The sequence below is a fragment of the Salmo trutta genome, chromosome 28, assembly GCF_901001165.1.
Source record: "Salmo trutta chromosome 28, fSalTru1.1, whole genome shotgun sequence".
NCBI lineage: Eukaryota > Metazoa > Chordata > Actinopteri > Salmoniformes > Salmonidae > Salmo > Salmo trutta.
Window position 1 is genome coordinate 18,137,106 of NC_042984.1, and position 17,553 is coordinate 18,154,658.

The following is a 17,553-nucleotide window of genomic DNA, read 5'->3' on the forward strand; positions in this document are numbered from 1 at the left end:
GACCGCTGAACCAGGGGGTCTGTAGTGACGCCTCTAGCACTGAGATGCAGTGTCTTAGACCGCTGAACCAGGGTCTGTAGTGACACCTCTAGCACTGAGATGCAGTGTCTTAGACCGCTGAATGTAGTGACGCCTCTAGCACTGAGACGCAGTGTCTTAGACCGCTGAACCAGGGGGTCTGTAGTGACACCTCTAGCACTGAGATGCAGTGTCTTAGACTGCTGAACCAGGGTCTGTAGTGAAGCCTCTAGCACTGAGATGCAGTGTCTTAGACCGCTGAACCAGGGTCTGTAGTGACACCTCTAGCACTGAGATGCAGTGTCTTAGACCGCTGAACCAGCGTCTGTAGTGACACCTCTAGCACTGAGATGCAGTGCCTTAGACCGCTGAACCAGGGGGTCTGTAGTGACACCTCTAGCACTGAGATGCAGTGTCTTAGACCGCTGAACCAGGGTCTGTAGTGACGCCTCTAGCACTGAGATGCAGTGTCTTAGACCGCTGAACCAGGGTCTGTAGTGACACCTCTAGCACTGAGATGCAGTGTCTTAGACCGCTGAACCAGGGTCTGTAGTGTCACCTCTAGCACTGAGACGCAGTTTCTTAGACCGCTGAATGTAGTGACGCCTCTAGCACTGAGATGCAGTGTCTTAGACCGCTGAACCAGGGGGTCTGTAGTGACGCCTCTAGCACTGAGATGCAGTGTCTTAGACCGCTGAACCAGGGTCTGTAGTGACACCTCTAGCACTGAGATGCAGTGTCTTAGACCGCTGAATGTAGTGACGCCTCTAGCACTGAGATGCAGTGTCTTAGACCACTGAACCAGGGGGTCTGTAGTGACGCCTCTAGCACTGAGATGCAGTGTCTTAGACCGCTGAACCAGGGGGTCTGTAGTGACACCTCTAGCACGGAGACGCAGTGTCTATGACCGCTGAATGTAGTGACGCCTCTAGCACTGAGATGCAGTGTCTTAGACCGCTGAACCAGGGTCTGTAGTGATGCCTCTACCACTGAGATGCAGTGCATTAGACTGCTGAACCAGGGTCTGTAGTGACGCCTCTAGCACTGAGATGCAGTGTCTTAGACCGCTGAACCAGGGGGTCTGTAGTGACGCCTCTAGCACTGAGATGCAGTGTCTTAGACCACTGAAACATGTGGTCTGTAGTGACACCTCTAGCACTGAGATGCAGTGTCTTAGACCGCTGAATGTAGTGACGCCTCTAGCACTGAGATGCAGTGTCTTAGACCGCTGAACCAGGGTCTGTAGTGACACCTCTAGCATTGAGATGCAGTGTCTTAGACCGCTGAACCAGGGTCTGTAGTGACACCTCTAGCACTGAGATGCAGTGTCTTAGACCGCTGAACCAGGGTCTGTAGTGATGCCTCTACCACTGAGATGCAGTGCATTAGATTGCTGAACCAGGGGGTCTGTAGTGACACCTCTAGCACTGAGATGCAGTGCCTTAGACCGCTGAATGTAGTGACGCCTCTAGCACTGAGATGCAGTGTCTTAGACCGCTGAACCAGGGGGTCTGTAGTGACGTCTCTAGCACTGAGATGCAGTGTCTTAGACCGCTGAATGTAGTGACGCCTCTAGCACTGAGATGCAGTGTCTTAGACCGCTGAACCAGGGTCTGTAGTGACACCTCTAGCATTGAGATGCAGTGTCTTAGACCGCTGAACCAGGGTCTGTAGTGACACCTCTAGCACTGAGATGCAGTGTCTTAGACCGCTGAACCAGGGTCTGTAGTGATGCCTCTACCACTGAGATGCAGTGCATTAGATTGCTGAACCAGGGGGTCTGTAGTGACACCTCTAGCACTGAGATGCAGTGCCTTAGACCGCTGAATGTAGTGACGCCTCTAGCACTGAGATGCAGTGTCTTAGACCGCTGAACCAGGGGGTCTGTAGTGACACCTCTAGCACTGAGATGCAGTGTCTTAGACCGCTGAACCATGTGGTCTGTAGTGACGCCTCTAGCACTGAGATGCAGTGTCTTAGACCGCTGAACCAGGGGGTCTGTAGTGACGCCTCTAGCACTGAGATGCAGTGTCTTAGACCGCTGAACCAGGGGGTCTGTAGTGACGCCTCTAGCACTGAGATGCAGTGTCTTAGACCGCTGAACCAGGGTCTGTAGTGACACCTCTACCACTGAGATGCAGTGTCTTAGACCGCTGAACCAGGGGGTCTGTAGTGACGCCTCTAGCACTGAGATGCAGTGTCTTAGACCGCTGAACCAGGGTCTGTAGTGACACCTCTACCACTGAGATGCATTGTCTTAGACCTCTGAACCAGGGTCTGTAGTGAAGCCTCTAGCACTGAGATGCAGTGTCTTAGACCGATGAACCAGGGTCTGTAGTGACGCCTCTACCACTGAGATGCAGTGTCTTAGACCTCTGAACCAGGGTCTGTAGTGAAGCCTCTAGCACTGAGATGCAGTTTCTTAGACCGCTGAACCAGGGTCTGTAGTGACGCCTCTAGCACTGAGATGCAGTGTCTTAGACCTCTGTGCCACTCGGGAGCCCATGTGCCATGGAATCAGTACGTCAAAAATCTCTTCCCAACTATTTTGCAATCTATATGGCACGGCTGTCAATTATTTGGTCCTTAAATGAAACTGGTATACTTTTTTATTGATCACAATTTTCTTTAACCAATGATGGTCTTTAATGCCGGGCCGACAGACCGGTTCTTACTTTTTCCCCTTCCACTTTCCTCTTCCATTTTTGTGGTAATGGTGCAATTACTTGGTTGTAATTTTGGGTAGAGCGCACTTACCCTCAGGTAGATCTTGGTCTCGTGACACACACGCTCTCCGCTCCGCACTCTCACACTCCTCTGAAGCATTGCCTGCTGGGAGTCTACAAACAGAGCCCTCTTCACCCCTCCCTTCTGCATGTGTTTCAGACGGTCCAACTGCACCTCTACCAGGAAGCCTGGAACACACACACATACACACAACCATGAATGTGCTATTGTTTTACACACCATCACATTAAAACTAACTTGCATAATCTCAAGCGAACAGAGAATCCAGACTATGTAGTTAGTTTACCATATGGCACCTAGCACAGTAACTATATGCATAGAGGGCTGATCAGTGGAATAATTGCTGGGGTTGTGTATGAACAAAGAGGAGCCTAGTGCTTTGATTGGAAATCATTAAAAGGATCAGAGCAGATATGGGGATTCTGGAAGCCTGACACTGCTCCTCATATCTTTGTCACAATACAATGCAATACAAAGCATCAGCAAAGTCATTCAGCATACACAACGTTGTGTGCACATCTGATATTCGTGTGCAGTTGAGAGTTTGTAATATGGTATTGTATGTCATCTGGATCAGATGTGGACAGTTGGCTCACCTATGTTGTCTGGTAGGTACTTCCCATTGGCAGAGAGGCAGAAACTCAGGTTGACACTGTTTAGAACAGAGGAGAGACACAACAGAGACACAATAAGGGTAGCATTCATGGCACAAACATGCAAACAACATACATGGAAACGCACAGACAGCTCACTCATTCACTCTCTTCCTCCCATACTTCCTCTTCCTCTCATATCCGTCTTCAGATATCTAACAAGACAAGCCAAGTGGTATAATGGGTAACACTGTATGACATGAAGGAATGGCTAGTCATATGGGTAATGTTAGGAAAGGCATCTCTATGGTGTAGCCAGCCAAGTTAATAATGTGGCGTGTCCCCCCAGCTCTCCAGCCTGGAATGACTGAGTTAAAGACGGTGAAATTGAACATCATCTCATGTATCCCCACAGACAAGACAGTCAGTCAGTGTCTGTATGTGTAAGGGCTCAGAGCTCTCTCTCTCTCTCCCATGACATCAGTCACTGATTCCAACAGTCCGCAACGCAAGCCCAAGCCCTTTACGACCAAACCCTCACTGACTGGAAAGAAAGAGGGAGGCGGCGATGGGTATAAAAGGGAGCGAAACAGAGTTAGTGTTGATAGAATACAAGGGAAGGAAGAAATAAAAGAGAATGAAATAGACACCCTCTTTCTGTATCTATCTAGGAGAAACCCCTCTATTGTGCTCCTGTGTCTGTGTTTGTGTAGGAGTGTGTGCCTGCGCACGAGCATCTCCACATCCTGATGCTTCCCAGCTGTGTCCCAACACCAAACAATAACTCATTCAAAAGCAGCTGAAAAACTTCCCGGCCCCTCCCTCCCTCCATCTCCCCCCTCTATCCCTCCTTCCCTCCACCCCCACCTACATCCCACCATCACCTGGCAATGCAGGGGGGAAGCAGCAGACACACCAACACAGTGTCAAGCATGTTGAGCAGCACAGCCAGAGATCAGAGCAACGCTGTTCTGTTTCCGCTCCCATTGGATGGTAATGAGTACCATGCTGCACATTCACTGCTCCTCTCGAAGAAACAGAATCTGTTATCAAGTTGCTATAACAACAGGTCACCACCACCAGATAAGCCTGACTCTCTCCCAAATAAATACCATGATTAGTCTTGTGGAGTGATACAGTATGTCCTCAATGAGACTTCCTGTCTAAGTACAAATGAGAGCTAGTTTTGAGGAACTCCTTCCTGTTGCGCCAAATGTAAATCAAGCAGCAGTTAGACAACAACACCCTTAGATAATGGAGTCTGCACCTGTATTCACAAACTGTCTTAGAGTAGGGGTTGCTGATCTAGGATCAATTTACACTTTTAAAACATACTGATTAAGATAACATGGACAGGGAGACCTGATCCTTGATCAGCACTCAGGTCCTGGAGACTAGACAAGTACTCAACATGACACACAGGTATGATGCAGTACTTACAAGGAGACAGGTATGATGCAGTGTTTACCAGGAGACAGGTATGATGCAGTGTTTACCAGGAGACAGGTATGATGCAGTGTTTACCAGGAGACAGGTATGATGCAGTGTTTACCAGGAGACAGGTATGATGCAGCGCTTACCAGGAGACAGGTATGATGCAATGTCTACCAGGAGACAGGTATGATGCAGTGTTTACCAGGAGACAGGTATGATGCAATGTCTACCAGGAGACAGGTATGATGCAGTGTTTACCAGGAGACAGGTATGATGCAATGTCTACCAGGAGACAAGTATGATGCAGTGTTTACCAGGAGACAGGTATGATGCAGTGCTTACCAGGAGACAGGTATGATGCAGTGTGTACCAGGAGACAGGTATGATGCAGTGTTTACCAGGAGACAGGTATGATGCAGTGCTTACCAGGAGACAGGTATGATGCAGTGTTTACCAGGGGACAGGTATGATGCAATGTCTACCAGGAGACAGGTATGATGCAGTGCTTACCAGGAGACAGGTATGATGCAATGTCTACCAGGAGACAGGTATGATGCAGTGCTTACCAGGAGACAGGTATGATGCAGTGCTTACCAGGAGACAGGTATGATGCAGTGTCTACCAGGAGCGGGTATGATGCAGTGCTTACCAGGAGACAGGTATGATGCAGTGCTTACCAGGAGACAGGTATGATGCAGTGTTTACCAGGGGACAGGTATGATGCAATGTCTACCAGGAGACAGGTATGATGCAGTGCTTACCAGGAGACAGGTATGATGCAGTGCTTACCAGGAGACAGGTATGATGCAGTGTCTACCAGGAGCGGGTATGATGCAGTGCTTACCAGGAGACAGGTATGATGCAGTGCTTACCAGGAGACAGGTATGGTGGTGTTGCCATTGTTGACTGAACAACTCTTCTCCTCAGGGTTGATCATTGTGGGGTAGATGGTCAGGGAGGCACTGGTGCTGACGATGGGCCGGGATCTGTGGTACATTAGATGGGAGCAGAGGCCGAAGTTACATATGATAGAGGCAGACCTTTGGGCCGAAGTTACATATGATAGAGGCATACCTTTGGGTCGAAGTTACATATGATAGAGGCAGACCTTTGGGCCGAAGTTACATATGATAGAGGCAGAACTTTGGGCTGAAGTTACATATGATAGAGGCAGACCTTTGGGCCGAAGTTACATATGATAGAGGCAGAACTTTGGGCTGAAGTTACATATGATAGAGACAGACCTTTGGGCTGAAGTTACATATGATAGAGGCAGAACTTTGGGCTGAAGTTACATATGATAGAGGCAGACCTTTGGGCCGAAGTTACATATGATAGAGGCAGAACTTTGGGCTGAAGTTACATATGATAGAGACAGACCTTTGGGCTGAAGTTACATATGATAGAGGCAGAACCTTGGGCTGAAGTTACATATGATAGAGGCAGAACTTTGGCCCGAAGTTACATATGATAGAGGCAGACCTTTGGGCCAAGTTACATATGATAGAGGCAGACCTTTGGGCTGAAGTTACATATGATAGAGGCAGAACTTTGGGCTGAAGTTACATATGATAGAGGCAGAACTTTGGGCTGAAGTTACATATGATAGAGGCAGACCTTTGGGCTGAAGTTACATATGATAGAGGCAGAACTTTGGGCTGAAGTTACATATGATAGAGGCAGAACTTTGGGCCGAAGTTACATATGATAGAGGCAGAACTTTGGGCTGAAGTTACATATGATAGAGGCAGAACTTTGGGCTGAAGATACATATGATAGAGGCAGAACTTTGGGTAAACCTCTTAACTCAACACTTAATTAAAAAAAAACTATAAAAAAATCCCTCAATAGTTTGACAGATAGAAGGTTATGAGTAAAATGAAATTACCTGTACAAAATCGCCTTGTCAACTCCAAAAGCACCAACAATAAGATCTGTTGTGAAAAGACATTTCTAGTTCATAGACTACAAGTAAACAACAAGTACACAGTATAAGCACACTCAGAACTATGAGAGATGTTTTAAAAAATTCACTGGTCTTCTCACTCACCTGGGTAGCCATTCATGTCCTGATCCTTAGCACCTCGGAGTGCGAATCCAAAGCTGGCCGGCACTGTGCCTGAAGCCCATTGGCCATCTATGACCTGAGAGGGTGTGTCCCTGAGCCCACCGGCGAATCCGTTGTAGATGAGAACCAATCCCTGCTGGTCCTCTCCACCGAAAGGACAGCTGATGGCCAAGTCTACCAATCAGAGAAAAGGAGAGAACAGGAGAAGACCGTGAGATCACTCAGAACTTTCCAGACTATTAGGACTTGGAATGAACTACATGAGACCAACAAAAAGGACATGTAGAAGTCTCAAAACCAATAACCTGACACACGAACGGTCCATAAAGGGAAGGTTTCACGTTTCAATCAAATAATGTTTTCTTCTGTCCCTTCAAGCCCCAGTATTACCACCACACCTCTCACCATTGTATCCGTCCTGGTTGAGGTCTCCCAGAGGTGCGATGGTGCTGCCAAACCTCCCAAACACTTGGGTCCCGGTCAGGTTGAGAGTTGGCTCCAGGTCTAGCGGTCCACGCTGCAGATAGAGGTACACACGGCCCACCTCCTCCAGACGGCTGTCTGACCCTCGGGTCATGTACATGGGAGCTCCCACCAACAGGTCAGACATGCTGAGGGGAGGAGAGAGAAACACAGTCACAGACATATACATTGTACAGACTAATGTGGCAAATTCAGGAAGCTTTCCTAAAATTCCCAGGTTTTCCAGAAATCTGGGAATTTCTGGATTCTGGATGGATTTCTCAACCGTAGTACAGACACAAAAGACACATTTCCCATAAAAGTAGTCATTGGTCAGAAAACCAGTCTCACCACCACCCATATCATTAAAAAGGGTGAGAACGCCACTATGTCAGCTGTCTGAGAACCGACTCCTACTCATTCTTCATTTTTGATGTTGACTGAGTTTCCCATAACATTATTGGATAAATTAAATCTTGCTCATGGGCGAGAACATACTGTATGACAATGTTTCATTAGAATGTAATGTTCGACTCTTAGAGAACCCACCCGTCGTTATTGATGTCGGCTGTGGCCACAGCATACCCAAAATAGGATCCCATCTGAGAAAACATCAGTACATCGTGTCACATTTCTACAACATCACTGTCTATCTGGGTCCAAAACAGCTCAAACAAGAAAAGCTGCTTTCAAGCAAAGGGGCTTCTAACATAAATTACAGTAAATCTACTTGAATTAAAAGAGATCCTGTAGAAGAGACTACTAAGAGAGACAAAATGGTCAATGAAAATGATGGTGCTTGCTTGGTCTAACTTGAAGCTGTTAAGTTAGTCTTTTTTGTTATGTCTGTATAATACATTTTTATCTGAAGTAGCAAAGACACAGAAACAGCTTAATTCCCAGACTCCCAGGGTAAGCAAATACACGTAGGATTTTATTTATTCAGCTGAACCAATCAGCACCATTAAAAAGGGGCTCACGCTATTTCCATTCCATTTGCAGAAAGGATCATGCTGCTCATTTGGAGAAAATTGCTTCTGCACTTTAACTTCAATAATTATGCTTTACAGCAAACCACAGATGGCTTGAAATCCAGTTAACAGAGACTTGTAAAGGAAATGATTTTGCTTATATCATCAGTGTTCCAGTACACACTGACTCAGGAAATTAAGAGTTGCCACGAGAAACAGCTAGTTATGGAACCGCAGTCTGTCTGAAAAAAAACAGTTTGGAGTTTGAGATGAGGCTTGTGGCTTACCTGTTCGCCAGTGTAGTTGAGCATGGACTTCAGATCAGTGCCATTTAAAACAGACACCTGCAGAGAGCAGACACACACACAGAACACATGGTCAAAATCTCTGAGGTCCAGCATATGTATAGTGTATTAGGCCTGTGTTACGATATTCCACTCAAAATGAGTGCGGTGATGAGGTTTTCTTACCAAACCATAGAGCATGACCCCTTTTGGGACCCCAGCCACAACATCTGAGAAGTGCACAGACAGGGGGAAAACAGAGAAAAAATTGAAGATTTAGGAGGGGAAATATCACAAAGGTCACAGCCGTCTGGAACTCTGAGAATTCCAGCGATCGCAGTCTTTCTAGCTTAGTAGCGGGACCGAATTGTGTAGGTGAGTTCAGTTTGAGTTCACTTCAGGTATAGTAAACAATCTGAACCCTTTAATGGCTGTCTGACATGCAGCCAGGCCTGTGGAAGTCTGCGGTACAGATGTCTTTACCTTCCACGTCATCTCCACTGAATTCCCCAACTGCAACAGAGTAACCTGCAAGGCCACAAGAGAGAGCAGACAATAGTCATATGATATCAAGCATTCAGAACCCATACGCCTCCATTACTCCTGAAGTGTAATCTATGGATAAAGACATGTACTTTGTCCAACTCTGCAGCTATCCACCTTTTATCAGAGGTCAGAGGGTTAGAGGGAATGTGGTGACGTTTCCAAATCATAGTTCTCAGACACAAGTAGCCTACACAGGAAACCAGCATGTTTGGAAAGCAAGGGGATCAGGAGAGTGATAGAATTACGAGAGAGGAAAGTCTTACCGTGGTAGCTGTCGTCATATTTGATCTGAGCCTGTCTGGTCTGGGTCTGTCCCTCCACAGACTGCATGAAGTACCCTGGATAGTACGCCTTGATGATCTCCTCTTTGGCTGCTGAGATCACCTGACCTGAGGAGACACAGGAGGCAGGAAACAGGGAGTGAATGGAAAGTTTCTCTCAGGTTTCACACAAATAACTTCAGAATACTGCTACAACTTATTTGCTTGTGGTCCAGGGGGGTTGTCAAACCCTGTACCTTGCCAGAAGAAGCTGCCTGGTCCTCCAAGCACCACTTTCCCATCCTGAAAGCGAGAGAGTGAGAGCAACAGAGAGAGAGACAGAATCATGAGAGAGATCATGTGTGTTTGCAATCCATAGTATTTGATAAACCTCTGGTACTGAACTGAGAGGAAGTGTTTAGGAGTGTTACCTTCGTGAAATCAGCACTGAATCCCCCCTGACAGTAGCCCTGACCACCCTCGTTAATGAATTCTGAAATAAACAGAGGCAAAGGTTGATAAATCAGTTTTAGACAGGAATGTTTCCGATTTGAAAAAGCTCATTTAAAGATCCATAAATTGCCTCATATTAAACCAATACTTCAGAATCTCGATATTTTGGAAATATTTGTAACCTTGTCGTGATGACCCAACTGGGTATTGTGAACAGAACCAAGCCAGCCAGCCATTACCAGCAGTAGGGATACACTTGGTCAATACGGGATAACATAATTGACTGCATCTGATAAAGGTAAATTCTTTCCCCAGCTAGTGTGTGATGTCGCTGGAAGTGTTTACTCAGTAGGGGTACTTGAGACTATATTGAGACTATATACATCCCTTCTGTTGTGGCCTTCAGGCGCAGCACCTAACCCCTGTCTAATAGCCTGCTGTGTGGACAGCTGATGTGTCAGAGGTCAGCCACAGGAGTCACCTGTAGTGTAGGGTAGTTGTGAAAAACCAAAAAGGATTACCTGTGCGACAGGGAGCATATTCCACAAACTTGGTGAAGTTCTTGACAGAGAGGTAGCAGGTTCCTGTTGTATCTGACTGGGGAATGTCTGCTTTGGTTCTCCAGGAGTAGAGGGGGGCACAGGCCTATATGGGGGGGTGGGGGGGGGGCAGAGGAGGGAGTTGTTTTTTCAGTTACAACAACACCCTGTGTAAGTTGATGGAGACCCAGAGGTTAATGTTACATCTGGAGAAAAGTAACAATGTAACCAAATCCAGGTCACGAAAACTACAGGTGTCTCAACTTCAATGTCACAGGAGCACAAAACACTTCTCTTCTGAGAGACGTAGTGGAGGTGAAAATTGTAATAGAGTCACAACAAACTGATAGACATAGACCTTTAAGACAAACTTGGAACAATGAACATATACAACCCCTTGACATGAACGCCAGACATCATAACAGTTGAGGGATTCTGGGCTATAGAGGCCAACGTTGAAAGTAAACAGACTTTCTCAACCTGGTCTCAGTCTCTGAATGTCGTCTTACCAGAATGGTGTCTCCGTGGGAACGGACGGTGGCGCCGAACCACTGGTGGGACTTGACTTCAGCCTGGTAGTCTGTGCCACTGACAGTGACTATGCGGTCCCCTGGGAAGAAGACAAAACAACAACTAAACTGAGTGAATGAGTGATGACTGAAAAAAGCCCCTAATGAATCATTGTAGTTCTTCTCCTGGAGGCTCCAGACAACGTTATCCAAACATCTGCTACTACAGGACTTACTTACTGCATCATTAAACACAAACACACATCAAGTTTCTCCTGAAGAACCTTCCAGAGAGAAACATAGAGGAAAACTAGAAGGTATTTGGTGCTCACCAGAGCCTTATATTCCTCATTATGGCTCTGGTCCTCACTGTCCAGATGTCAACCTGAGTTCTCTGACAGGTCCAGCTCTGGGTGACCACACTGACCCTGACTCTGTTTGGCCACCTGGCCTGTAACCCAGAGCTCTACTCCATCGCTGTTAGAGACCCAAATGGCACCATACTCCCTATATAGTGCACTACTCTTGACCAGAGACATGCACTATGAAGGGAATAGGGTACCATTTAGGATGCAACCTCTGTGACAGGACAAGACATGGCCGCAGGAGTCAGGTTCAAACAGGTTCAAACAGGACGTTTTATTGGCAAGACTGATGCAACATCTGTGTTGCCATGGTGAAAAACAAAATCCAAACAAATCGGTTTATACAGTGTACATACCGTGAAACATCCTGTAACAAGAATTCTAAACGCTTGGAATTCGAACAACAAGACGTATCCAGTGGAACTTGTACCCAGCAACCGCACCCCAGCCCACTTCTTTTTTCCCACTAATATTCTCCAGCGCTAAACCACAAGTGTTGCAACAGAGCCATATCTATCTGTCGGGGAAGGGGGTGCACCTGGTGGTGTGAGCCAGAGGTTGTGACCTGTGGATGTGAGAAAGCAGGCTGTGTCAGCTCTGGGTGAGGGCCTGCTCTGCTCCATGTCTTGGTGGAAGGAAAGAAAGAAAGAGGGGGGACTGTGTCCAAGGAAAACAAACGCTCTGGCTCTGTTTCTTCCTAGCAACCTCTTAGGCATACATCTCTCTCCCGCAAGTGTTCCCTCTCCCTCTCCACTTTTTGTTCATCCCTTTGTACATCTCTCTCTTGTTCTCTCTGTTCCTTTTTCTTCCCCTCTCCTGCTTCACTTTATCCTTCTCTCAGGGAGTTTAGTCTCCCCCCTGGCCTGGAAGGAAAGCAGTGCGGATTAGGGTCCTTTAATAACGTCACAGTAGATATAACGTCACCAGGCTTCCCCTTCAGCATTACTCATGGGCTCACAGCACCCCTGTTCCCTACCATAATACATGTGTGCACCTCCATCATGTGTGGAAAGACACGCTTTAGCGATACCACAAGTAACATGCCTAACACATTAACAATATCTAAGAGGCGTGTTCCTTTAACTGCACTGCAATAATCTGCACTACTATTTTCATAACTCAGGGGCCTTTGTTTTGATAAAGTGAGGGGGTGACGCTGAGGAGACATGCAAGCCAAACAGGACTTTGTATTTGGGACACACTACCCCGGCAAACATGAGTATCAGCAAAGGAAATCCAACTATTATTCATGTTTCAGAACTATAGAAGACGGATTCTTCTTGACCACCTGGTCACGGTAAAACAGAAAATGATATTCAACATGACACCTCTACAGTAATGTCAGTGACATGATCGCTACGTTCAGAGCCCAAGACTATCAACTCATACAGAACGGGCGTTGGGGTGTTCTCTAACTTCACTTCTCACTGAGCTGCTGTGCTCTGAGCTCCGTGTCTGTCACTGCTCTTATTGTCCATGTCAGAGGCGCTATATTGGCGTTCATGCAGTGTGACGGATGGAATGATGAAAAGATCAGTAGGTGAAGAGGCAGGACAAGCCAGACAAGCACAGCTTTGACACAAACAAGAGAAAAATCCAGCAGACGCTTGTGGCAATAACATGTCATGTAACGTACTTTCAGTGAACTTGGGTGGACTTTGTGCTGACATGACTAGTGCCCCTCTACCCTTCTCTCTCCTGGGACAGGACAGCAGAGGGCAGGGTGGGGTCTGGCGTGTGTCCACAGAGTCTCCCCTTTGAACTTTGCGAGAGGAGACCCATTAGAGGAGTATCCTGGGTTAGAGTACAGGGCGGACGCGGTCAGAGACAAGTGGCCACATTCACTCATCACATTAGCTGGCCCTGGGGGAGTTACTGGTGGTAGGGGAAGATGGTTCAGAGATGGAAACAGGGCTCTGATTTCCCCCCCTGTCCCTCTTGCCCTCCCTCAGATCCCTGGGCTGTCTCTTCTTATCTCGTTGGAAGGGGAAGTGGAGAGGGAGGCCTCTTGGTCAGGCTCAGGGAAGACCTCACCCACTCTCAGGGGAGACGCTGAATAATGTCACAAAAAACAGACACACCTCTCATATAAAGGGTCAATACTAATATATTACCGGTATAATATCTACCACAGTTAGCTGAGCTCTAGCCATGTCATAAGCAAATAAGGACAGCATATTTCCTTTGTCATACAGACAGAGGTGCTATGTTCTTGTATGCTGGCCCAGATGGCGGAATTGGCTCTTCCTCACAAATCAAATGTGCGCCTTCAATGCCCACTGTCCAAAACCCCAAAGGACTATCCTTCACCCCAACGCCCTGCTGCCTGCTGCACATTACATCACTGTGACGATCATGGCCTCAGCCAGCATCCAAGGATGTGCAACACATTTTCTAATCTGTTGGAAGAGAAAAGGGAATGAAAACAGAAGAAAGGAGCAACCAGCAATTTGATTCCTTGTGATCTGCTGTAAAACGGGGCTTCTGAAAGAAGAAATCGGCTCCAGTGGAATATTTCTCCACTAATGTGCCTTATGGCCAGAAAATCAGCCCTGACTCTCAGCACTCTTCTCTTCGAATTCCCAGGAAACAAGCCTACAATCCCCCTGCTTCACTCACTAGGGAGCACACACACCACTGTCCATGTGTATAGGACAGTGGTGTGTGTGTGTGTGTGTGTGTGTGTGTGTGTGTGTGTGTGTGTGTGTGTGTGTGTGTGTGTGTGTGTGTGTGTGTGTGTGTGTGTACGTGTGTGCGTGCGTGCGTGTGCCCGTGCTAGAGGGAGAGAACAATCTAATGTATGCAATACACAGCAGAATCTTCTCTCCTACAACTCTGCCACTCCTTAACTTACTCTTTCATCATTCCTGTAAAGGTCGATGGGACCTTCAGCTGTCCAGTCACTGGAACACTGCTCCACTTCTCTGAAGAGCTCACAATAATGAGCCATAAACCCGGGAAGGTTTACTGTATGTCTACCCTTTACATTCAGGTTCAAATTAAGCTTTTTGGCGAGAACAAATATATAATTGTATTTATTGTCATTGTATGTAGTGGCCTTTAATTTCTCCTAATATGCCCTGGGGTTCAGAACACATACTGTATCTAGCCTAAAGGGAAGATACCCTTGTCTAAAACACTCCTAAAACACTTTTTTGTCCCAAAAAGAAAGACACTAATGACATGTTCAAAGGCATCAAATAAAATAAAAACTATTAGCACATTTGCCGAATACAACAGGCGTAGACTTAACAGTGAAATGCTTGCTTACAAGCCCTTCCCAAATAGTTAAAAAATATATATATTTTTTTTTAACAATAACACCAGAGGAATAAAATACACAACAATGGAGCTATATACAGGGAGTACCAGTACCAGATCACTGTGAGGCTATATACAGGGAGTACCAGTACCAGATTACTGTGAGGCTATATACAGGGAGTACCAGTACCAGATCACTGTGAGGCTATATACAGGGAGTACCAGTACCAGATCACTGTGAGGCTATATACAGGGAGTACCAGTACCAGATTACTGTGAGGCTATATACAGGGAGTACCAGTACCAGATCACTGTGAGGCTATATACAGGGAGTACCAGTACCAGATCACTGTGAGGCTATATACAGGGAGTACCAGTACCAGATCAATGTGGAGCTATATACAGGGAGTACCAGTACCTGATCAATGTGGAGCTATATACAGGGAGTACCAGTACCAGATCAATGTGGAGCTATATACAGGGAGTACCAGTACCAGATCAATGTAAGGCTATATACAGGGAGTACCAGTACTAGATCAATGTGGAGCTATATACAGGGAGGACCAGTACCAGATCAATGTGGAGCTATATACAGGGAGTACCAGTACCAGATCAATGTGAGGCTATATACAGGGAGTACCAGTACCAGATCAATGTGGAGCTATATACAGGGAGTACCAGTACCAGATCAATGTGAGGCTATATACAGGGAGTACCAGTACCAGATCAATGTGGAGCTATATACAGGGAGTACCAGTACCAGATCAATGTGGAGCTATATACAGGGACTGCCAGTACCAGATCAATGTGAGGCTATATACAGGGAGTACCAGTACCAGATAAATGTGAGGCTATATACAGGGAGTGCCAGTACCAGATCAATGTGAGGCTATATACAGGGAGTGCCAGTACCAGATCAATGTGGAGCTATATACAGGGAGTACCAGATCAATGTGAGGCTATATACAGGGAGTACCAGTACCAGATCAATGTGATGCTATATACAGGGAGTACCAGTACCAGATCAATGTGGAGCTATATACAGAGAGTACCAGTACCAGATCAATGTGGAGCTATATACAGGGAGTCCCAGTACCAGATCAATGTGAGGCTATATACAGGGAGTACCAGTACCAGATCAGTGTGAGGCTATATACAGGGAGTACCAGTACCAGATCAATGTGCAGATGTATTTGAGGTAGATATGTACATGAAGGCAGGGTAAAGTGATTAGGCATCAGGATAGATAATAATAAGGTATTTGAGGTAGATATGTACATGAAGACAGGGTAAAGTGACTAGGCATCAGGATAGATAATAATAAGGTATTTGAGGTAGATATGTACATGAAGGCAGGGTAAAGTGATTAGGCATCAGGATAGATAATAATAAGGTATTTGAGGTAGATATGTACATGAAGGCAGGGTAAAGTGATTAGGCATCAGGATAGATAATAATAAGGTATTTGAGATAGATATGTACATGAAGGCAGGGTAAAGTGACTAGGCATCAGGATAGATAATAATAAGGTATTTGAGGTAGATATGTACATGAAGGCAGGGTAAAGTGACTAGGCATCAGGATAGATAATAATAAGGTATTTGAGGTAGATATGTACATGAAGGCAGGGTAAAGTGATTAGGCATCAGGATAGATAATAATAAGGTATTTGAGGTAGATATGTTCATGAAGGCAGGGTAAAGTGACTAGGCATCAGGATAGATAATAATAAGGTATTTGAGGTAGATATGTACATGAAGGCAGGGTAAAGTGACTAGGCATCAGGATAGATAATAATAAGGTATTTGAGGTAGATATGTTCATGAAGGCAGGGTAAAGTGACTAGGCATCAGGATAGATAATAATAAGGTATTTGAGGTAGATATGTACATGAAGGCAGGGTAAAGTGACTAGGCATCAGGATAGATAATAATATATGCAGCAGCATATAATGAGGGTAAAAGTATGTGTGTGCGCATGTGTTTGTGTTGTATCGGGGTGTGTGTGTGCGTGTGCGTGCATGTGTTTGTGTTGTCTGTGTGAACGTGTGTGTGTGTGCGTATATGTAGTGTGTGGGTTTGTGTGTGCGCATCTAGTTTCCAGGAACCAGCGTGTCAAACAAAGGATCAGTGAAGTGGATCAGTGAAGTAGAACAGTGACACATGATCACCTGCTGGCCACAGCAGCTTGGAGGCCATGGACCAGTGGCTTTAAGAAGTGCTCAGAACAGACCACGGCTTGACCAGCTTAACGGTTGCTAACCATCCTCTAAAATCTCCAGTTCTCAAGAGTATCACGCTCCAGTCACCAGTCAACACAATAAAAAGAGAGGAGTGGATGAGAGGTTTATGTTACAGGAAGCAGAGAGCAGGGACAGGGGGCGAAAAGGACAGCTGGCATTCTGCTGTGATGTTTGACTCAAACGTTAGTGCTTAAACCACTTGTGAGTCGATAATTCAATGTAATTCAGAACATGTTCAGACTGCAAGAGCAAGAAGGCGTGATCAAGACCTAAACCAATGAGGTCATATTGGGTCTTACCTTGATTGTCAAATTCAATGTTGTGGCACTCAGATTGGCCGAGACTCCATGGGCAGTAGTACACGGACCCGCCCTCTGCGATGTTGAACTGACTGGTATTGGCCTTGGGAGCGCCAATCACTACACTGATGCTGTAAGAAGAGAGAAGAAACATGCAGTCATTCGAATGTCCTTATGTCACCTCTGCCTAACATGCTTCCTTCCCCAGCAACATAACAGTAGAGGTATAGCAACTTAGATCCACTGATGGAGTGTGTTAATGTTAGATTGGTATTATTTTCTGTCATTATAGTTTGTTAAGATCTGCTCTTGTTCTGGTATCAAATAAAAAATACATTCCAGACCTTCTATTCAACAGTTTAAGCATGACGCAGAGCCGGTAGAGTGCCTTCAGACCCCTTAACTTTTTCCACATTTTGTTACGTTACAGGCTTATTTCAAAATGTATTAAATTGTTTTTTTTCTCATCAATCTACACATAATACCCCATAATGACAAAGC

The 17,553-nt window shown here is 46.0% G+C and overlaps 1 protein-coding gene across 1 annotated transcript in view; it reads right to left on the reverse strand.

Moving 5' to 3' along the window:
- LOC115165649 (integrin alpha-5-like) overlaps positions 1–17,553 on the reverse strand; it is a 79,677-nt gene that overhangs the window by 35,596 nt on the left and 26,528 nt on the right. Inside the window, exons 2-17 of the mRNA XM_029718905.1 lie at positions 17,053–17,183; positions 10,886–10,986; positions 10,359–10,482; positions 9,816–9,877; positions 9,642–9,687; positions 9,388–9,513; positions 9,062–9,106; positions 8,765–8,808; positions 8,582–8,638; positions 7,873–7,925; positions 7,267–7,472; positions 6,844–7,035; positions 6,682–6,727; positions 5,666–5,779; positions 3,363–3,418; positions 2,776–2,933 (exon numbers count right to left, since the gene is read on the reverse strand). Of these exons, the coding sequence (XP_029574765.1) occupies positions 2,776–2,933; positions 3,363–3,418; positions 5,666–5,779; positions 6,682–6,727; positions 6,844–7,035; positions 7,267–7,472; positions 7,873–7,925; positions 8,582–8,638; positions 8,765–8,808; positions 9,062–9,106; positions 9,388–9,513; positions 9,642–9,687; positions 9,816–9,877; positions 10,359–10,482; positions 10,886–10,986; positions 17,053–17,183 (1,561 nt within the window). The remainder of the gene's footprint in view (positions 1–2,775; positions 2,934–3,362; positions 3,419–5,665; positions 5,780–6,681; positions 6,728–6,843; positions 7,036–7,266; positions 7,473–7,872; positions 7,926–8,581; positions 8,639–8,764; positions 8,809–9,061; positions 9,107–9,387; positions 9,514–9,641; positions 9,688–9,815; positions 9,878–10,358; positions 10,483–10,885; positions 10,987–17,052; positions 17,184–17,553) is intronic.